The sequence below is a fragment of the Triturus cristatus genome, chromosome 12, assembly GCF_964204655.1.
Source record: "Triturus cristatus chromosome 12, aTriCri1.1, whole genome shotgun sequence".
In the NCBI taxonomy this organism is placed as follows: domain Eukaryota; kingdom Metazoa; phylum Chordata; class Amphibia; order Caudata; family Salamandridae; genus Triturus; species Triturus cristatus.
The window spans coordinates 174,960,510-174,983,575 of NC_140595.1; the positions used below are offsets into that span (position 1 = coordinate 174,960,510).

The 23,066-nt window shown below is 46.0% G+C and overlaps 1 protein-coding gene across 1 annotated transcript in view; it reads right to left on the bottom strand.

Moving 5' to 3' along the window:
* LOC146773017 (lens fiber membrane intrinsic protein-like) overlaps positions 1-21,380 on the bottom strand; it is a 74,344-nt gene extending 52,964 nt beyond the window's left edge. The window contains exons 1-2 of the mRNA XM_085636756.1: positions 21,249-21,380; positions 9,589-9,812 (exon numbers count right to left, since the gene is read on the bottom strand). Coding sequence (XP_085492882.1) covers positions 9,589-9,763 — 175 coding nt within the window. The 5' untranslated portion in view covers positions 9,764-9,812; positions 21,249-21,380. The remainder of the gene's footprint in view (positions 1-9,588; positions 9,813-21,248) is intronic.
* Positions 21,381-23,066: the final 1,686 nt, after the last annotated feature.

Here is a 23,066-nt window from a genome sequence, read left to right on the forward strand (position 1 = left end):
CCTGTTTTAGGTCATCAAAAGCTTTCTGACAGCTGACAGTCCACTGAACCTTTTTGGGCATCCTCTTGGAGGTGAGGTCATTCAAGGGGGTCACTATGGATCCATATCCCTTTACAAACCTCCTATAATAACCAGTCAGGCCCAAGAAAGCTCGGACCTGAGTCTGGGTGGTGGGAGCAACCCAGTCCATGATGGTCTGGATTTTGCTCTGAAGTGGCTGAACCTGGCCTCCACCTACAAGGTGTCCCAGGTATACAACCTGACTCTGCCCTATCTGGCACTTAGTAGCCTTGATAGTGAGCCCTGCCTTTTGCAGTGCTTCCAAAACTTTCCTCAGGTGGATCAGGTGATCCTCCCAGGTGGAGCTGAAGACACCAATATCATCTAGATATGCTGCACTAAAGTCTTCCAGCCCTGAGAGGACTTGGTTCACCAACCTTTGAAAAGTGGCAGGTGCATTTTTCAAACCAAAGGGCATCACCACAAACTGATAATGCCCACCAGGGGTAGAAAATGCTGTTTTGGCTTTTGCAGATTCAGCTAACCTTATCTGCCAGTAGCCTGCTGTCAGATCAAATGTGCTCAGATACTTGGCTGAGGCCAATCTATCTATGAGCTCATCTGCTCTGGGAATTGGGTGTGCATCAGTCTTAGTGACTGCATTGAGTCCTCTGTAGTCGACACATAACCTCATCTCTCTCTTACCATCCTGGGTGTGAGGTTTTGGCACAAGGACTACTGGGCTGGCCCAAGGGCTCTCTGAGGGCTCAATCACTCCTAATTCCAACATCTTTTGGACTTCTGTCCGTATGCAGTCCCTGACATGGTCAGGTTGCCTGTAGATTTTATTCTTGACAGGCAGACTGTCACCAGTGTCCACCCCATGAGTGCACCAGGGGGTCTGACTTGGATTCAGAGAAAACATATGTCTGTAAGACTGAAGAACTTGTCTACAGTCTGCTTGCTGCTGGTCAGTGAGGCTGCCTGCCAAGGCTACTCCATCAACTGACCCATCATCAGGGTTGTGAGAGAGCAGGTCTGGGAGAGGGTCACTCTCTTCCTCCTGTCCCTCATCTGTGGCCATGAGCAAGCCCATGTCAGCCCTGTCTACATATGCTTTCAGCCTATTCACATGAAGTACCCTGTGGGGACTTCTGGGAGTGCCAAGGTCCACCAAGTAGGTGACCTCTCCCTTTTTCTCCAAAATGGTATGGGGTCCACTCCATTTATCTTGGAGAGCTGCTGGGGCCACTGGCTCCAACACCCATACCTTCTGTCCTGGCTGGTACACCACCAAGACAGCCTTTTGGTCATGCCAGGCTTTCTGTAATTCCTGACTTGCCTCAAGGTTTTTATTCGCCTTCTTCATGTACTCAGCCATCCCAGAGCGGAGACCGAGTACATAGTCCACTATGTCCTGTTTAGGGGGTTTGAGAGGTTGCTCCCATCCCTCCTTCACTAGACAAAGTAGCCCTCTAACAGGATGGCCAAACAAAAGTTCAAAGGGGCTGTAGCCAACCCCCTTTTGTGGCACCTCTCTGTATGCAAAGAGAAGGCAGGGCAGAAGAACATCCCATATTCGCCTAAGCTTTTCTGGGAGCCCTTTGATCATACCCTTTAAGGTCTTGTTGAATCTCTCAACAAGACCATTACATTGAGGATGGTAAGGGGTGGTGAACCTGTAGTTGACAACACACTCCTTCCACATTGCCTTGAGGTAACTACTCATAAAGTTTGTACCTCTGTCAGACAATACCTCCTTAGGAAAACCCACCCTGGAAAAGATTCCCAGGAGGGCCCTTGCCACCACAGGAGCTGTGATGGTCCTAAGGGGAATAGCTTCCGGGTATCTGGTGGCATGATCCACTACCACCAGAATGAACCTGTGCCCAGATGCTGTTGGTGGGTCTAGGGGACCAACTGTATCAATCCCCACCCGTTCAAAGGGCACCCCCACCACAGGCAATGGTATCAGAGGGGCCTTTGTGGACTTGCCTGCCTTGCCACTGGCTTGGCAGGTAATGCAAGAGCTACAAAAGTTCTTACAGTCCTCACTCATCTGAGGCCAATGAAAGTGAGGGACAATTCTGTCCCAAGTCTTGTTTTGGCCTAGGTGTCCTGCTAGGGGAATATCATGGGCCAGTGTGAGTAGGACGCCCCTAAACTTCTGAGGTATGACCAACCTCCTGGCTGCACCAGGCTTGGGGTCTCGACCCTCAGAGTATAGGAGCCCATCATCCCAATAAATATTATGGGTCGCACTGGCATTCCCTGCAGCCTCAGCAGCAGCTTGCTGTCTGAGGGGTTCAAGAGTGGAGCAGCTCTGCTGCTCCAGGTTCAAGTCTGCCCTAGAAGGTCCCCCTACCCCCGAGAACTCAACCGGATCAGGTTCAAGTTCATATGGGGCAGTTCCTTCTTCAGGAGCCAGATCCTCTCCTGCTAAAAGAGTCTCTACAGACTGATCCTGGGGGGAAGGCTCTGCCTTACCCCTGCTACTCCTCCTCTTGGTAGGTCCTTGGTCCATTTTTCCAGGATCCAAGGCCTGTTCAGTTCCTTTCAGCTTTGCTTTTGACCTTGTCAGGGCAAACACTTCTGCTGGTATACCCAACATTGCTGCATGGGTACTTAGCTCCACCTCAGCCCATGCTGAGGACTCCAAATCATTCCCTAGTAAACATTCCACAGGTAGGTCTGCACTCACCACAACTTTCTTGAGGCCAGTTACCCCTCCCCAGGAGAAGTTCAGAACTGCTAGAGCATGGTTAGTACTAACGTTGCTTGCATTGGTCACTTGGTAAGTTTCCCCAAGTATGATTTGGCTAGGGTCCACAAGTTCCTCGGTCACCATGGTGACACTGGCTCCTGTGTCCCTAAAAGCTATAGACTCCCTTCCATTTATGGTTGGCTGTTGTTTGTATTTGCCCAGACCACTGGGGCTCACAAACAGGGACAGGTCCCCATCACAAACTAGCACAGCCTGAGTAGGAGTTCTGACTAGGCCAGAGTCCTCTCCAGATCCCAGGGTCAACCCTACTATATCCTTGTTCTGTGTACCACCACCTATAGTTGCACTAGGGGGAGCAGTTGCCTTAGGGGCAGGTGGAGTGGTACTTGTTGAGTATTTGGCCTTATTACAATCTGAAGTCCAATGGGTCTTCTGTTTACAGAATTTACACCATGGCTTCCTTGGTTGTTTAGCTTTAGTAGCTTGGGAATTATCAGATGCTGCTTTTTGGGGGCCTGTTGAAGACTGCTGGTCTTTTCCCTTTTCCCCACCCTTCTCAGAGTTTTTGGCATCTTCCTTTTTAGTTGCACCCCCCAAGGGCTGGACCTTCTGCTTAATCCTGGTTGTGACCCATTTGTCTGCCTTCTTTCCCAATTTTTGGGGAGAGGTCAGATCTGAGTCCACCAGGTGCTGATGTAAGAGCTGATTCTGACAATTGTTAAGGATCTGCACCCTCATTATGAGATTGTACAATCCTTGGTAATCATTTACTTTACTGCCAGTTAACCAACCTTCCAGTGCCTTGGTAGCACAATCTACAAAGTCTACCCAATCTTGATTCTGTGCTTTTTGGGTGTCTCTGAACTTAAGTCTGTATTGATCAGTGGTTAAGCCAAACCCATCTATTAAAGCATCTCTCAAGATATAATAATCATCTGCATCCTCTTCTCTTACAGAGAGGAGCTTGTCTCTAACTTTGTCTGCAAAGGAGAGCCACAAGATTGCTGCCCACTGCTCTACTGGGACCCTCTGTACTTTACAGGCCCTTTCAAGTGCAGTTATCCATTTGTGGATATCATCTTTGACTGATAGGGGGGCGCAATCTTATTGAGGTTCCTATTGTCAGGAGCTTTCTCTCTAACTCTAGGGATATCACTGCCACCAGGAGTCTCTAGACCCCATTTTCTTGAAGATTTCTGAAGCTCCAGGGCTTCCCTGTCCAATGCTAACTGTTCTCTCTTAAGCTGTAGCTTAGCCTGCTCAAACTTGATCAGTCTGCATTTCCTATCATGGGAGGATTCTCTTCTCTGAGAAGAGGCAGAGGTCCCTTTGGATCTCACAGAGTGGTTGGATCCCACTGAGGGGGATCTGTTCCTTCTGTTTGGATCCACCATTCTCCCTTTAGGGATGGAGAGAGTGCCTCTTGGGCCATCATCTCCATGTTGTGAATGGTTGTTGTCATCCAGGTCAAGTTCATTTTCCTCTTCCTGGTCCTCATCAGAGTCCACCTCAGGGGTGTCCTCTTCTGGGGGATGCCCACCCAACCTGTCTACCCCATCAGACGCTAAAGTCTGCTTGAAGTCTGCTATGAGCAGGATTTCCCTGAGACGTTGAGTGTTGGCACCTTTGTTTGTCTTAAGTTGCCTAGAGGTGCCCATCTCCCTAAGCTCAGCCAAGGAGAGATGATCATATTTGTCGACTGGGACCCTCTGGGGTCCCTCCATAGCCTTATGGGCACCTGAATGCAAAGACATTTCTAGTGTAGTGGTACTGCTGTATCTACCTACACTAGGTGTGGCCTACCGAACCCTTTCTTGAGTTGTTGTCAAGGTGTGCTAAACCCTCTACACACAACTCCTAAGATCAGTAGAACTTATTGTATTCTAAGCTTGAATTTTATATGTACCTTTGGTACCTAGTGGTTTTCACTTTAGAAATTCAATTTGTTATCTGGTAAAACAATGGCAAGCTTGAATCCAACCGCTGCACACCAATGTGAGAAGTTGGCCTGGCATATGCTGTCTCCTAGTTATAGGGGAGACCTTGCACCAGTCCAATTCGACTCTTATTGATGATAGGTTTAAGACAACCTTTAAAGAAAGCTATCCTAGTGGTAGCTGTGGAGAGCAGCCTTCAGGCTAAGTCTTGAAGGAGTGTTAAGCTTATTGTTTTACCATAGATAACCTCTTGAATGACCAAATGAAAGAGTAGTCCACACAGGTATATATATAAAATATATGTATTTAATTCTAGACAGAATCCCAGAGTCTCTTTATGAGGCTATGGCAAAGTTACAAATCAAACAAGCATTGTTAGATACAAATAAATAGCACTGTTAACATTGGGCCCCAGGGGGGGACCAAACCATATACTAAAAAAGTGGTATAAGAACCACGACAATTCTACAGACAATGCCTAGGGCATTTAGGATCGCTTGCCCCTTTAGAATCCATCCCAAGTGATTAGGAAGGGGACCCACGGGAGGCGCGTGCAGTGGAAGTAACTGCTATCGGGATCTCTATTGCAGCCTATGGAGAATGTCGCGGTTGGAAATAAATAGTTTAAAAATACTTCTAGCAGGAGTTCAAAGTTAAAACTTTAGAGTTAAGCTTTTGAGGAACCCACTACCTCGAGAGCACCAAAGTACCACTGTTACCTGCCCCAGGGAAGCCGGGTGCATAGGTCGTTTTCGATGTCGGGTCGCGGGCTGATTTTCAATGGGAAAATAGTCAAAAGTTCTGCTAGCCAAAAGTGTTGATGATTCCGTGAAGATCAAAGATGTGAAGATTGTAGAGAAGAACCTGAAAGCAGAGGGGACAGAGTCTGGGTCATGGCAAAGTGACCAGGGGGCTCAAAGCAAAGAGCCCTTGGATGTCGGGTGCTTCAGGTGGAAGGTGGTGTAGCTTGGATCTGCAGCCACAGCTCCGGGAGGCTTCAAGGTAGGCCAGCTTCTGGAGGGCAACTGTCCCACATCTGATAAGGGTCGCTGAAGTGTTAGTGTCCGGATTGTAATCACTAAGCCTTGGCAACCGCAACCCATGCAAGAAAAACAAATCTGCCACGGTGCAGACCCACGAGGTCTGAGAGAGGTCTCCTTTGGGGAGACTGTAGAGCAGGCCTGGAGCAACCAGGGGAACTCTTGTTTCTTGAGATTGACCTCCGCTAGGGCCCACAAGTCGAGAGACAAGGGACCGCGAGAGGCGGCAATTTGGAATGTGTAAAAGGGCACCCACGGGCCACCGGAGGGGACTAGGGTGCTGGTCTTTGGCACAAATGCTGTAGAGTGGTTGGCTCAATAATGGGCCAAAGCACAACTTCCCCACTGGTCAGGGTCGTGTGCTATGCAAGAGGTGGCCGGTGTCCTGGGGTATTGGGGATCTCGGCACCCACGCGGTCCACGGTGCCCAAACTCGTTGAGCACACTCACTGGCCTCTGGGATGCGCTGGAAACCCACCTCAAGGGAGCAGGAGGTCATCGAAGTCCGTAGGAGCAGCGAAGTTCCAACTGGGTCACTTGCAGTGTTTCAGGTGCCTGCCAAGCAGGGGGATAACTCCTTTATCCCAAGGGAGATTTCTTCCGTCAGCTGGGCAGCAGCTCGTCGAAGGTCAAGTCTTTGAAGTCCAAGATTAATCTGAGGCTCTGGGGCCACGTTATTCACCTTTAGCCCCAAGATTAGGGGAGTGTCCAGAGTAGTGTCCACCAATGAGTGGTGAGGCGGGAAAGGGTGGCTACACCCTCTCCCCATTGTGTATTTCCCGCCTGGGCGAGGGGCAGGATGCCCCTGAACCGGTTCCAAGCGGTGTATGCAGAATGCAGGCGCTGGAGCTGCCTACGTGCAACTCTGAAAGGACATTTGGTTCACCCACCCTGTTCCAATCCACATATCCTCTCTGGGGAGGTGCTGGCACCTCCCTGCCACAGGAGCCCTATTGTCCAGCTGTCGAGGCTGGGATTTTCCCCAGCAACAGGCAGCCAGAGTTGTGTGGGTGGCCGGTAGCATCCATTTTGTGTTACCTGTGCACTTTTAAATTGGTGTCTAAATTCTACCGCTTTTCCCATATCGCCCCTCTAGCAGGGGGGAATCGTATCCTCATGCCCATGGCTGGACTGGGGGTATGATTCCTACATGTTTGACACCAAACACGATTGGTTCTGTGTAGCCATTCTCAAGTTATCGCGATATCGCGATTGACTTATAATGCGGTTAAGAGTATATGGTATGGCTACACTACAAACAACCCAGCAATGGTTTACGAAGGTTGCAGAGGGGCCCTACTCAGGTAGGGGTCCCCCCTCACACATACCTCAGCACCCTGCCTTGTAGGATTACCAAGGCCTGCTATAGGGGTGACCTATGAGAGTATATGTGTTGTGATGGGGTGGGATATAGGGTACCTATATCCCTGTAAGGGGTGCTAGCACCACCTTACCCAAACTACAGTAGTGGTCTGGTGGTGTCAGTTGGTATGGCTGTCCCAGGGTGGCACAATAAGTGCTGCAGCCCTGGTAGGCCTACTGAGGGACCCATGCCCTGGGTACCTAGGGTACCATCTACAAGGGACTGGTAGGGTATCCTCAGCATCCAATTGGTTAGTACCTAGGGTACTCACATAGTTTAAGAGAGGAAACAGATAGGCTGGGGTCCTGGATAGCTGGACCACAGCCTGGCTATAGTCATAAAACAGTCAAAACATCAGCAGAAAGTTGGGGGCAACTATGCAGTCGATGCCACTCTCCTACACCAACAAACCATGAGTCTTATAGTGCACCCACTATATTGGAACTCAGAACTTCTTACTATGGGGTAAGATGTCTCAGTGTATCAGGCATGCACCACTGATGTCTACTGTGATCTGCAAGAATTGGAAAAGACAGCTCTGCCTTCCATCCGTCAGAATTTGGTCAACTGAGTACTATTAAATCGGCTAATACCAGCTTCTGTTATTCCAATCGTTTAGAAACAAGGGAAGTGTGGGTACCTAGCACCATTAAAAAAACGATGTATTGTTATCTCACGTGAGAGTAACATTGAGACTAACTTATTGTCCCTCCACATTTCATTGCAGCACTTTGGAACAGAAGTACCAACATTTCATTCGCTAAAAGGGGTCAAAAATTGTAAGTCGAGTTTTTGCAAATCCTGCGGACCAACATATGTACTATTAGGTTGCTTTTCAAAATCAATACTCAGTGGTTCACAATCCTTGGTATATCATTACTATTCATGAGGCAGGTCACAAATTGCAACTAGCTCTGTTTGGGTGCCATCACAAGAACGGTGGCCTGCTGGGGCCCACAGACCACCATGTCGATGATCACATTTAAATAAAGAAAAACTTTTTTAATGCAGTCTGTTTTCCTTAACAGAAAAGTGGAAGTGTGGGTACCTGGCACCATTACAAAAAGCTAGTTATGAATAAATCAATGAGTGTTTCTCTACAGCGCACTGCTACCCATAAGAGTGTCTCCCGGCGCTATTAGACCTGCCAATGTGTCTGTCCACACCTTGTTCACCATAGTTATTCTTATCTCACATAAGGGTAACATTGACACCATCTGATCAGCCCTCCACATCTTATTGTAGTACTTTGTGTCGGATGTACCAACATTTGATTAGCTATAAGTGGTTGCATATTGTAATCCAAGTTTTTCCAAATTCATTGAGAGTCTGCAAACCAACATATGTACTATTAGGTTGCTTTACAAAATCAACATTCTGGGTTTTCCTACTTCACTACAATTCGTGAGGTAGGTCACAAATTGTGACTTACTCTGTATGGATGCCATCACAGGAACGGTGGCATGCTGGGGCCACAGACCATCATGTCTATGAACGCATTTAAATAAAAGTATTTTTTTTAATGCCGTCAGTTTCCTGAGTTTTCCTTACTGTAAAAGGTGCTGCATTTAAAAAATAAAATATCATGTTTTTTTAGAAAGTTTGCTTAAGAGTTGGCAGAGGTCCCCTGTACCACTGCCTACTCCTAAATAAACTTTTTTTTAAAGCTTCACAAAGGAGAAAGGGTCCTTTGAGACCCTTTACGAATGTAAACTAATGTGACCCTAAACATGGCCCTTCTAAATCGTGATTCTGCATGCATTTCTCAACCCATTTTGCAATTTGGTAACAATTCACCAAATAGCCATATGGGTTTTCTACAAAAAACAAAAGGCATTTAGTGGTTGCTGATTGGTTCAGATGTAGTTTTTCTTGGACACAAGAAAATGGCAGGTCCGGGGACACAAAATAATAAATAAATAAACATGGCACATGTTATCTAATATTTCTTTTACATGGCTCTAGTGGCGTAAAACAAAATTATAGGTAACTCCGCGGAATGTGGTGAGGGACCCTGAGTCTTCTGTATCTCAGAGATATTCATTGGCCTTGGGCTGTAAGGGGGTTGCCTGAAGGTTTTGGGCCCGCTGAAGTTTTGGGGGCAACCTTGGGAAGCAGGGCCCTTCATTGCGCCCCAGCAAAGCCCGGTGCATCACCATTTTAACTCTGACTATTGTAATGGTTATAATGTTCTGGTTCTCACACTACTGTTCCTGCAAGCATGAATGGTTCTGCTGGGGATTGAATTTGTGATTTGCTGGATAACATCAATATCTCAGTTGCTGGGTTTTAACTCATTGAGCTACAAAACCTTGAGGCCTGAAGGGTTAACAGTTATACATTTTGGTGATAGACTCCCCTTCAGACCAAAATACAACAGTCAAAAATAACACACAGTCACCAAAACCTTTGTGGCAATTGTGACTTGTAGAAACAGTTCTGGAACCAGACATACAATTTCAAACATGTCTAAAACAGACCACTGATGCATACCGCAACAGAGTCACGCTTTTCTGTTCTTACCAATGGTGATGGTGTGGGCGTGACATTTTCCTGCTACACAAAACCGCCAGAGCCCCTGATTGCTCAAGCTACCAGAGTAGCGATATTGCATCCAAAAGTCTGTTGCCGTGGCAACAATAAGGAGAACCAGGCCTGAAACTGCGCACAGCAAGCCGCCTCCCATCAAGGTGTACATCGCTAGTTACTTGGGGGTTCCGCTCCACTCAGAATCCCCGCCTTCCGCTCTGCAACAAGAGGAAACACTATAGGTGAATAAGAAATGGAATGGAAGTAAGCAAATCAATAAAGGATACTCATATTTATTTCCAATGTGGGCTTGAAAAAATGGCTGTGCAAAATTGTGTAGTTTTTTCTCGAAATCTATCAAAAATGTCGGGAAATTACACAAAATTACACAACATTATCTCCATGAAATGCACTTTGTTTGCTATCTCAAGTTAAGTTTTAAAGTGAGGACATTCCTCGCATTCAGATGTCGCTAGAGACACCAGTAAAGTGACAGGTTTGAGGAGAAAATGTCTCTTACTTTACATTTTCTGTTTGAACTCTGACCCACAAGACACCAGTGCTCTGCAACAAATAGGGGCATATCAGCAACAACCGGCGATAATTATCGCTAAGCGCACTTAGCGCTAGGATAATTATCGCCGGCTAGCGTGGATTTTTATCGCTGAGATAACGTGCTATTAGCAACGCTTATCTCAAAAGCGATAAAAATCCTCGCGCTAACTGCCTAACGTAAGATTATCGCTGGAAACCCAGCGATAATCTAACAAAATGTGGCGTTAGCTTGATGATAGGGCCTCACAAACTTAGGATATCAGGGCTAAGTCAGTCCTAAAGCAGGCGTAAGGAAAGTAGCAATAACAGGGGTTATCGCTACTTTTCATGCCGCTATGCTTCATAGCGTGGGGCTTGATGATAGGAGAAATGTCGCTTAGCGACATTTCTCCTGTCATGTTAGGTCAGGAACGGCCACTTTGCATCTCATTAGAGATGCAAAGCTGGGCGTTAGGAATTCCTGCGCTAACGCAAGTTTTCATGCGTTAGCGTGAGCTTGCTAATTAGGCGATAAAATTATCGCCGCTTTTCGGCTGAAAACGGCCGCAAAAGCGGCGATAATTTTTTATCGCCGCCTTGTTAATATGCCCCAAAGTGTGCAAAATTTTGTGATGGTTTCATTTAAGAAAGTCTGCATAATTTACTTATCACAAATTGCATGAATTACGCAACTCACATGAAATAAATGAAAATATCGCCCTGACTTATTATAAAGTTAATCTTTTAGTAATACACAAAGCTGTGCTTCTTGAGAGGGTCAAAAATCAATAATGAGAGAAGCAGTAGTTTGAGTTTAAATGGGACCCAACCACATATATTTATTTTTATTTTAAATGAATTGCTTTATTGTTCTTGATAAAGCGAGGCACACCATTTTTTTGTCTTCTTCTAAAGGGTAATTTAGAGTCTAGTTAAAAACATCCTAGACAAAATCTAATTTTTCCACACTTGTTTTTTTATTTAAGAAGGTCTATCTTTTCTTCCATGGATGAAAATTTGGCATGGGGGTGAATTTATCTCTGTACTTTCGACCTCAAATTTGGCCTGGGTGGAATTTTAATTCTGCGAGAAGAATTGGAGAATGTTGACGACTCTGTCAGCGGCAGGGCTTGGATGGGCCACACAAGGACACATTTACACTCACTCACTTACACCCATGCATTCACACATACGCATGCACACACACTTATTCACAAATGTATACATTTATACACATACACACGCACACAAAAAAACATTAAAAAACGATTCAACAGTCCTGCCCGGCAGTTTAAAGCCTGGGAGGTGCCACGAGGGTTGAGACTGTTGCCTCTTCTCATTGGCTGACTTGAGATCAGCCAAGGAGGGAAGGCAGCAGCCCAGCCCTCGCCACTGAGTGGGTCGGGGTCAGTGAGACTGCTGACCCCACCTCTCTCTGTGATGAGGTGTCATTGATTGAAACTTGGGCCTGGGCACCTCAGGGCTTAAAACCGAAGCACCCAGGTCCGAGACAATCAGTGACACTTGTCCTCATCACAAGGGGGGACCTCCAGGCACTTTTGCCAGACTGAGGTAGTCACGCCCACAGGGCTGTGAAATCATGAGCCTGGCAAAGTTCCGCTCGGGCAGCCAGGAGCCTGCACATTTAGGGCATGTATAGCTACTGGTTGCCTGACCTGAACAAAAAGAATATCAGGTTGACCTTTGAGAAGCTTGACAGGCAGTCTTCTTCTCTGGAAGAAGGTAAGGGGGAGTGGCCTTTTCGCCCATATGAGCAAACCGCGGCTGGATTCTGTGCTAGTGTTGTAATACGGAGTTCATGCCAAATTTCGCCAAGTGCCGCATCGTGGAATCTTTTACTGTTTGAGCAATGCAATGACAAAAGAAATAACGCAAGGCTTCACAATGCGAGCTGGCGAGCAAGGTTTTGTGTCCCTGGGCGTGATTTTTGGTCCCTAGGAGGACTTCCTGCAAGATTTTACAAATGCAGGAGGTCACTTGCGGTCGCCGACAGAAAGCTGCTTCCCGAGTAGATTTTCTACTCAAGCGGCAGCAAAATCAACTCAAAAATCGCATGGTGCCATTCACCCGGATTTTTTACTAGGATGCTAAATAGGAGCACGGACAGTGCAGCATATATTTTCCACCCATTGGTTTTATGTAACTCTGAGTGATTTTGCAGAGTGAAATTCCCCAAGTTCCCCCCAGACCTAATGCAAATAATGTATGAATCTTTCATGTACCACAGTTTGAAAAACATCTCATGCTTTTTGATTGTTGCATTAACTTTTCAGTATTTTTAATCTAAAAATGTATATAATATGTGGGTGCTTTTGAATACATTTGTGGGTTTATACAGTGGTTTGTCACTGTCATAAAAAACGGTATGAAGATGCAATGTCATTTCTTCTCCCAGGTTAAGCAAACAAAGCATTGTCAAAGGTAATAGGAAGAAGTTTCCAAAAAGAAATTTGTGGAGGAAAGAAAGCTTATTCTGCTAAACCCACTGATGAGGGTCCTAACAGGATCCGAGCAATTTTTAGCGTGTAAAATGAAATTACTAACCCTGAAGCCTTCAAATTCTTCAGCCCAGATTTACTAATGCTTTGCGCCCATGCGTCAAGAAGTCGTTTTGCTCAGTGCAAAATCCACTTTGTGGCAATCTACGTTAAGTGGGGCAATTCTGGGGTCAGATCACCACAAACACCCATAGACTTGGACTCAAAGCCCAACCTGCTAAAGAAACCTGACCAGAGTTTATGTCAGAAACTAGTGCAAGGAGGTGAAAACAAGGCAAAATGTATTGTTCTCCAGCAGAAACTGACAGATTGCTTGTGTGCTGCAGCGCACATCACAGGTCCAATGCACCTGACCCATCTGTAGTTGTCTGTGCCTAGCAATTGATACTGGAAGGGTTTGCCTCCAGTACAAATCCTTCTCTGGACAGCACACTTTTGCGTTTGGGCTATGGTTTTGTGAGACTCTGTGTCACTGTAGGCAGCCTGTTTGCACACCTGCACAGGAGACCATAGCAGCCCCAGGCTGCTCTTAGTAGATTTGGATCTGTACTGTGTTTTCCTTTTCATGCAAGCAGTGCAGCAAATGTGGATGTGGAACAATAAATGCCCAACCTCACATCATTTTCTGTGATTCAGTCTTAAACGAGCCTCAATCTCCAGTCTATATTTCAGTCCGCCTTTGTTTTGCGTACTTCTCCAGAATTGTATCTCCCTTAATAGACAGGTAGGTGTTGGGTGTCCTACCACGTTCCTTGCGCGGAACCTGGATTGTAGGTTCCGTGCAGAGAACGTGGAACGGACGTGGGCGGCAGTTGCTACCGGGTTGACTGTTCTGCTGGACTGAAATAAAGAAGCTCCGTGACATCTACCTTGTCGTCTTCTTTTCATTGATGCGGCGGACATGAAGTGATTGAGCTTCGTCGAGCTCCGGTGTCGGTGGACCCAGAACTCTTCCAGTTGCTGTTCCTGCCTGCGATCTTCTTGGGTGAGACGTTTTTGGGCATTTCTCGTCGTTTCCTGCTCTTCTGGGTTGTTGTTTCGGCACGTATATCGACGCGCGGCGTCAGCGCGAGCGTCACTGCGTGTCCTCCTCTAGTTCTGTTGTTTATCGTCTCCTTGGCAACTGTAGCGCGTTCGAAGCATGCGCTTCAATCAAAGGCTGCATATGGATTTTACCGCTTAGGCGTTTCAAGCGCTACTGTTTATTATTCATTTCAGCATCTATTGCAAGAAGATAGCGATATTAGTTGGATATTAGTGGTTATTTCAAGCTGGCATTTGCTGGACGGTGGTTATCTTAAGTGGCAGCAACTCACCCACGCAAGATTAACTATGGATAACATTGCTGCTCCACCTCCATTCTTACAGTCACCTGGTCCTCCTCCTATGCTATGGCAACAATGGAAGGCCGCATTTGAGGCTTATCTGGAGGCAATCGATGGTGATACTTTCACCTCTAAAAAAAAGAAGGCCTTACTTATGTACAATGTAGGTGCCGAAGCCAGGTCGATTTTGCAAACTCTACCTCTGGAGTCGGTGTGGACGTGCACCAGCGGAGGTGAAGATGGCGATTCACTAGTTGTTGATGACTATGCTTCGTTAGTAAAAACTCTTGACAAAAGGTTTAATCCTAAGCGCAACGTAGTTCTGGAACGGCACAAATTTTTGCAGCGCGCACAGATGCCTGGTGAATCTATTGATGACTTTGTTGCTGCTCTCAGAATTTTGGCTGTCAAGTGTAATTATAGGGAATTTTGTGATGAAATAATTCGCGATCAACTTATTGAACGCACGTGTGATAAGAAAGTTCAACAGAAACTTCTATCCTCTGATGATCCTGATCTAGAGACTGCTCTTATCTTGGCAAAGAGTGTTGAACATTCTCAACTCTGTATGAAGGAGTTAAATACACCTGTATCAACATCCAAAATCACATCTTCATCTGAAGTCAAGCTGGTTACCACAAAAGCTCCCGTCAAATCGGTCAGGGGCACTAACATTAATGCTTCCCGGTCACCATCTGTGCCAAATTCCCCGAAAACGAGAGCTGAACAACATCCTTCATGTTATCGTTGCGGCAGCGCTTCTCATCTGGGAAATTTCAAGTTTTGTTTTGCCATAAACCAGACTTGCTTCAAATATGGGAAGAAGGGACACTTGGCACGTATGTGCAAAGCAACTCTACCCCACAAGGTACCCCCACGTACTGTAAGGGCCACAGAAGAGGACTGCGTGTATGAAGATGATGAATGTTATGAACTATTAATGCTATCTTCGTCATCTATACAAGAAGAGGGGCTCGTAGAAATAGCTTCCATTGGAGAGGGTCAAAGAAGGAAAAGTCCCGTGTGTACTATAAATGTGAATGGAAAGGGCATTAAGTTTTTTGCGGATTCCGGTTCCCCTTTTACTCTCATTAATGTCAAGGATTTTAAAGGTTTGGGCGACATTCCGGTAGCTCACTCCAGTATAAGGATTTTTGCTTATGGTGGCAAAAGAGTGGAGGTATTAGGCAAATTTAAGGGGAACTTAGAATTCAAGGGTGATTGTATTTATGGTACTGTATTCATCGTGGAAGAGGGTGTGAATTTGCTAGGATGGCATGAACAAGGTGAACTAGGAATCATCCTTGATCCAAATCATGCTGACATGGTTTTATCCAAACGGGAAGCTAAACAATACTATGCTAGCCTTTCGGATGTTGCTCCGGTGCATACTATCACGACTGATGTGTGTGTCGAGAATGATTGGGTCAAAAATTACCCTGAAGTTTTTAATGGAAAGTTAGGCAAACTTAAAGGATTTCAACACCGCATTGTTCTCAAAGAAGGTGCTAGGGCTGTAGAGCACAAGGTACGGAAGGTACCGCTTAGTATGCGCAGCGAGTTGAGACACGAGTTGGAACGGTTATGCGCATTGGGGGTGATTGAAGCTATTGAGGGGTCCGAGTGGTTGTCACCTATTGTTTCAGCGCGCAAAGCCGATAAGTCTCTTAGGATGTGTGTGGACTTGCGCGATCTGAATGCTTGTATCTGGGTGGACAGCCAACCTCTACCGAACATTAATGAGATGTTGTCAACTTTAGAGGGTGCCAAGTATTTTTCTTCTCTTGACATATCTTCTGCGTACCACCAAATTGAACTGTGCAAGGACTCCAGACATCTTACGTCATTTGTGACTCCTGATGGAGCTTTCCGCTATTTACGTATGCCGTTTGGGTTTGCATTAGCTTCCGCAGTGTTCCAACGTCTCATGGGAAACCTGTTCAAGAACACTGCGGGAGTGGTGTTCTTTCAGGACGACATTCTTATTCACAGGAAGACCATACAGGAGCACAATGCAAGGGTCAAGCACGTACTAGAAATTGTCAAGTCTAGTGGTTTGACATTAAGAAGAGACAAATGCAGATTTCTTCAAGAGGGGGTAGATTACCTTGGTCACCATATCTCTGCTAATGGTGTAGAACCTAAAATGAAGTTACTTGATGCTATTAAGGATGCACCTGAACCTATGAACAAGGATCAATTACGCTCTTTTCTGGGGCTAGTGGAGTATTACGCAAAATTTGTAGCCAACTTTTCAGATAGAACTGTATGTCTGCGTGGTCTTCTCAAGAAAAATGTGAAGTATGTGTGGTCTGATCAATGTGCGTCTGATTTCAAGTTACTCTAAGAGGCTATTGTACATGCACAGCCACTTAAACTTTTCAACATCAATGATCAATGCATTGTCGCCACCGACGCCAGTAATGTTGGTCTTGGTGCTGTTTTAATGCAGAAGAGATCGGACAATAGGGAAGAAATTATTGCTTTTGCTTCTAGAACACTTCGTGGTGCCGAAGGAACCTATTCTACCATCGAAAAGGAAGCTTTAGCACTATGGTGGGGTGTACAGTATTTTCGAAATTTCCTGTGGGGAAATGGTTTTGTTCTCAGGACTGACCACAAGCCTTTGGTAGACCTGTTTACCACCAAAGGTGGAGGTAGAGCTACGCCTCGTATTGCTAAATGGCAGTACAGACTAAATGAATTCAATTATCGTGTGGAATATGTTGCTGGTGTGAAGAATTGCGTGGCTGACTGTTTGTCAAGGTTGCCTCTTTCTGAAAATGTTATTGAACCTGCAAATGATCATTTGGAAATGGTGTGTGCGGTTAGCACTGTAGCTGATACGGGAGCTGCTGTATCTGAAGCTGATTGGAAACTGGCCATTTCTGAGGATGTTGAGCTCTGCAGGATGATTGATTTTGTAACCCTGGGTTGGCCCAACAGTACTACTATTCCTTCGGAATTAATTCCTTATTCGAGAATTAGTGACGAGTTGTCCCTGGTTGATGGGATTTTGCGCAGGGGTGGGTTGCTGGTAGTTCCCCTGTCATTACGAAAGAAGGTTTTAGACTTAGCCCATGAAGGTCATTTGGGTATTCGGGCAATGAAGCGGAGGGTGAGGGAAGATTTTTGGTGGCCGGGTGTTGATAGGTCCATTGAACATTGCGTTAGAGATTGTGGTGCGTGTGTATTGAGTGACAAAACTCAGGTAACTTGCCCATCCTCGGTCAGTCCCATTCCTGTTAAGGAATCACCTTGGTTTAAATTGGCTTTTGATGTGGCTGGTCCATTTAGTGGTTTAGGGAGTTCTCCCAAGTATGTGCTAGTTCTAATTGATTACATGTCCAAGTGGCCAGAAGTTAGGTTTGTGGATGGAATCAACTCTGGTATCATTATCAAATTTCTGATGGAGGTTTTTCTTCGTGAGGGATTTCCAGAGGAATTAGTAACGGATAATGGTACTCAGTTATTCTCTGCTGAAATGCAAGATTTTCTGAGGAAGCATGGCATCAAACATATACTCACCTCCCTTTATCATCCACGTAGCAATGGGTTAGTTGAGCGTTTCAATCGTGTTATCAAGGAACAGTTACAGTTGGCCTCCATAAATGGTCTTGATTGGAAGGTTGTGATTTCGGACATGCTGTGGGCAATGAGAACTACTCCACACTGTAGTACTGGAATGTCTCCATTTTCCTTGTTAAGGGGTAGAGTTGCGGGTTCCAAACTCAACAGAGATTGGATGCTAAGGAAGGTGGTAGATTCACAAAGATTAGGAATGGTGGCGGATGTTAGAGCTGCTTAACAAGCCAGGATTGGATCTAATTGTCCCAAGCAGTCTTCTGTGTGTCAAGGAGACTGGGTAAGAATCAAGAAACCAGTGCTTGTTCGTAAAGGTTTTTCTCGGTTTTCTGCCCCTGTTAAGGTCAGTGAGGTGAAAGATCATGTGATTGTCCTGGATAATGGTAAAGTTTGGAATAAGTCTGCTGTTTCGGTTGTGCCTAAGCCAAAAGTTGAGTTTGTGAAGAACAAATTTGGTATCAACACTCATGGTGAAATTCTGGTTCCTAGCGTCAATATTCCTGGGTGTTGTACATCTAGGAGTGATTTTGCTCCACAACAAGGTCTATTGAAGACTAAATTTCTCCCTGCCAGAACTAGGTCATCTTCTGTCAAATTGCAGGACTATGTGAGATTTTAATTAGTAGGGGTGGTGTGTGTTCTGACATGTTGAGTGTTGTAGTTTTGTGAAGGGAGGGGGGTGTGTTAGGGGGGTGTGTTGGGTGTCCTACCACGTTCCTTGCGCGGAACCTGGAATGTAGGTTCCGTGCAGAGAACGTGGAACGGACGTGGGCGGCAGTTGCTGCCGGGTTGCCTGTTCTGCTGGACTGAAATAAAGAAGCTCCGTGACATCTACCTTGTCGTCTTCTTTTCAGTAGGATAACCTTAAAACCTGGTATAATTACAGATCTAGATAAGCAGAGATGAAAAAGTACCATATTATGCCATTAGCAAACTTTCTAAATGGCATTACTGTGAGATATTTGCCTGCTGCAAAATAATTCAGTTAGAATAGCAAATTTTTAACAAGCATGGGCAAAGTCAATAGGTCTTGCCTATGCAAGAGCTATTGGCTTTGTCAATGTGTTGTAGGCATGTTGTACACCAGAGTAGCTGCTGTTGAGCATGGCTATAAGTTAGTGGCATGGAGTGTCGTCGAGTGGAATGGCGAAGTGAGGAGTAGAATGTTGTAGAGTGCAGTGGCAGAGAGTGTTGTGTATTGAGTGGAGTTGATACAGATTAGAGTGGACTGGTGTAGAGTGCATCAGCGTAGAGTGAAGCACAGTATAGTGGAATAGAGTGCAGCATCATAGAAGTCAGCAGCATCCAATGCAGCATTGTAGAATGCAGTGGCCGAGATTAGAGAGTTGCACAGTAGATTGCAGTGGCATTGAGGGCAGTGGTGCAGAGAGGAGTGGAGCAGAGTAGAGCAGCATAAAGTACAGTGGCACAGAATGCAGTGGCATAGCGAAGTGCAGAGTGGAGTGGCAAAGAGTGGTCCAGTATAGAATATAGTGCCATAGAGTGCAGTGGCGTTGAGTGGAGAGCTGCAGATTGCAGTGGTGTAGAATGGGCTGATGCAGAGTAGAGTGGTGTAAAGTGCAATGGCATCAAATGCATTAGTGCGGAGTAGAGTGACATAGAGTTCTGTGGTGTAGAATGCAGTGCTGCAAAGTAGAGTATCGTAAAGTGCAGTGGTGTACAGTGCATTGGCATAGAGTGCAGTGGTGTAGAGTAGAATACAGTGTGATATAGTAGAGTGCTGCAGAGTACAGTGCAGTGGCATGGGGTGGCGTAGAGTGGACTGATGTAAGTGCATTGGTGTGGAGTGTTGCAGAGTATAGTGACATAGAGTGCAGTAGCATAACGTGCAGCAGATTAGAATTCAGTGGCATACAATGCAGTGTTGTAGGATGCAGTGTCATAGATTAGAGTGGTGCCTAGTAGAGTTGCATAAATGGTGCAGAATGGAGTGGCGTACAGTGAAGTGATACAGTGTGCAGTGGCGGAGAGTGCAGTGTTGCAGAGTAGTGTGTCATAGAGTGGCATAGAGCAGAGTGTTGTAAATAGCAGTGAAGCAGAGTACAGTGGTACAAAGTAGATTGCTGTGATGTGGAGTTGTGAAGAGTGTATTGGCGTAGAGTGCAGTGGCATAGTGTGGAGTAATGCAGAGTGGAATGGAGTGGTGTAGAGTGCAGTGGCTTATAGTAGACTGTTTCAGAATAGAATGAAGTGGCGTAGACTGGAGTGGTGTAGAGTAGAGTGACATAGAGTGTAATTCAGTTCAGTAAAGTGGTGTAGAGTGCAGTAGAGTGCAGTGGTGTAGAGTAGATTAGAGTGGTGTGCAATGGATTGGCATAGAGTTGAGTGGTACAGAGTAAACTGTATTGGTGTAGAGTGCAGTGTTGTAGAGTAGCGTAAAGTGGAGTTGAGTGGAGTAGATTGGAGTGGCCTAGTCTGGAGTCGTGTACATTGCAGTGGTGGACAGCAGAGTGGCACAGAGTAGGGTGATACAGAGTACAGAGACGTAGAGTGAAGTGGCGCAGATTGGAGTACAGTGCAGTTGCGCAGACTGCAATGGGGTGGAGTGGTGGAAAATAGAGTGATGGAGAGTAGAGTGCAATGCCACGGAGTGGTGCAAAGTAGAGTGGAGTAGAGTTGAGTATTCATGGTGTAGTAGCACACTGCCAATACAGATAAACACATTTCCAATTGAAATGACCATTACATTTGCACAGTTCTGCTAATAAAACTATACAGCACACAATTTATAATGTGTGGGAGTGGCATCACCAAGTGTAATCATTTGTTTTGATCATATTAAGGTATTTGTTTTCAACACTCTTCAGAATGAATCAAAAATGTGCTTCATGTGGGTGCTGGTATAACCTGAAATACTTGAATAGTTCATATAAATGTTGTGTGCTAGAAAAAACCTCTCCTACCCCCAGTACCAAGCAAGAATGCCACATAAATCTTCTTACTTAGAAGTCAAAGAAACAAAGTAAACACCAAGCTCCCTCAGAAGACAGAGCCTGACATCTGACCTCGGTCTTTGAATGCACAGCAAATGTGACAAGATAAGAACAAGGTTTATAGGCCTGTGCACTCCTGGTAGAACACAAGGAGAGGTAGTGTGAAAAGGCTTTGCTCCTTGGGAGGGACGGACTCACCCTGGACAGCCTAAAACAAATAAAGCAGCAAATAGAAAGCCAGAAAATGTGAGCTACAAACCACAAGGCCAACGGTAAGCAACGGGAAATCTTCTGAATATACCCAAGATGTCTATAGAAACGCAGACAGCTGCGCTGTCTGGTAAACTTCATCCTAAAAAAACCTTTTAAGGATTTTATCTGAGGACAGGCATTGTGGTGGAAATCATGAGTGCATTCGAAATATTAAGAAACAGCAGAAATAGTGGCATGGCGTTTGCTTGGCCGAGAATTTTCACACCATAAGCAGTGTCAAGGAGGCCTTCATTGCCAGTCAATGCCCTCTTTCTAAGCAAGATGGCTGGCCAGCACTGTCAGAAGAACATTCCAGAACATAGTCGAACGTTCTACAGGTGCATCACCTATTGCTCCAGCTTTGTTTAATTACCATTTGATCTAATTTTGCTGCATGCCTGTTTTAGGAATATGTCTGTCTCCCTTTCTCGTTTCTAGTTCAGTGGCAGGTTTTCGAAAGCAGCACCGCCAGTAGGGCCACTTACCTCAAGTGCTCAACAGTCCATGGTGAGGGGGTGGAGCGAGAGAGGTGACTGACAGCTGTCACTATTCCCTTTGGCTCTGCATCCGGTTGAGGGCGCGAGAGAATGGCGGAGCTCAGGGCGCCGCGAGGTTTTTATAGCTGGTCCCCTGCCCTCCCCTCTCCCCGGCTTTGTCCTGCGGGTGACAAAGGTTGCAATGTGGCGGCTCCCCGTGGAAACCTCTCGCACCCCCTGGCTCCCAGCGCGCCCAGCTGATGTGCTGATGCACATGCACGGTGCCGGGGAGGCCTTTTCAGGCGCCCTTTGTCTGCGGAATAAGCAAGCTGGCAGTTATTACAGTGCCCTGGGATCAGCTGACCTTCTGTCCCGGAGGGTAAGGTTTTCAATCGAGAAACAAACCAAAAACCCAGGGGGAGAGATATATTCGGAAGAGGCATGGAAAGGACAAGGGTTTATTTAGGAGAAGTTGAAAACTCCTGGCCTTTGACCTGACAGTGACACCAGAAACAGGAAGCATTTAAACAGGAAATTGAAGGGTGGGCAGATAGCTTTGCTGACCCAAATCATGGAGTCACCTCATAACTATAAGTATATAGGAGGACAAATCATCTCCTCTTTCCCTTATGTATCCGGCACCCCGCCCCCCCCCCCCCCCCCCCACCACTACTCGATCTGTTACTGGTTGGTCCGAAGCCTGTCTGTATATTGCTTTGCTCTCCTGTAAAGCGCTCTGATACCCTAAAGGGTCAAGTTTGCGCTCTATAAAACACATAAATAAATAAATAAATAAATAAATAGGTGCATTTTGTATATGCTTCTGCAGTCCCCAGTGCTGAGAGGTACTTTCTCACGCCGCAAAGTTTCAATCATAAATAATACACAATCCGACCCTCCAATAGGCGTTTAATAGTGTGAAGGCGTTTCTAGCATGGTGGGACGGCCCCCAAGTAAACAATGCCCCACATAGTCTAAACACATTCAATGGGTGCCAAATTGACATTTAACCACTTGCGGCGACCAGTAACTCACCACCTTGGATTCGAGCAGCCTTTGCGGCAAAACGCAGTGCCCCATCTTCCGCAAGAGATGCGACAACAGCCCTGGGAAGAGACCACATGGTTTGCTATCCACCAGCAGAGGCATGGCTCTGGGGAAGAGAAACAAAGGTATCAGCTTTTTTCCCCCCACCGGTTATGGTATGGAGGGATTACTGTAATCTCTAGAGACTCATTCCAAACCACTGTGAAGATGAACAAGGCTGTCTGCCCTAGTGAATGACTAGCGTTGCTTTATAATTATTCCTATGTAATGATCAATGCTGCCATTTCCATGAGGAGAGGGAATGCTGCTGCCATCACTATCAAAGGTTGTGGTGCAAACACCAAGTATGCATAGGCTACATTTAACCTTATGCCTCTATCCACTACCAGACGCTCCTTACCTTTCATCCCACTCTTGCAGGTTCTTTTTCATTCCTGCGTCCACCTTTGTCACTGTTTTTCCGTCTTTCTCTTCTTCCTACTTTCCACCTTTTGTTTTTTTATCTTTATTGCTATGGATCAAAATCTGTTATAGAAAAATATATTTTCAGTCCCCAAAAATGAGTATGAGTGGGCTATACCTGCAACCACCGGCTCAAAATAAGCACTGCCCATATGTCTCCAGCAGGGCACAAGCCCTATAAGAAAAAGTGGGGGGACTGACCAAGTTGCAGGCAGTATGCGAGTGACATCATGGCGCGTGCCAACACAGCACATGATGTTACGACTCGTGATATCTCACATAGCATCACAGGAAGTGACCTCACTGGAAGACTCTGCA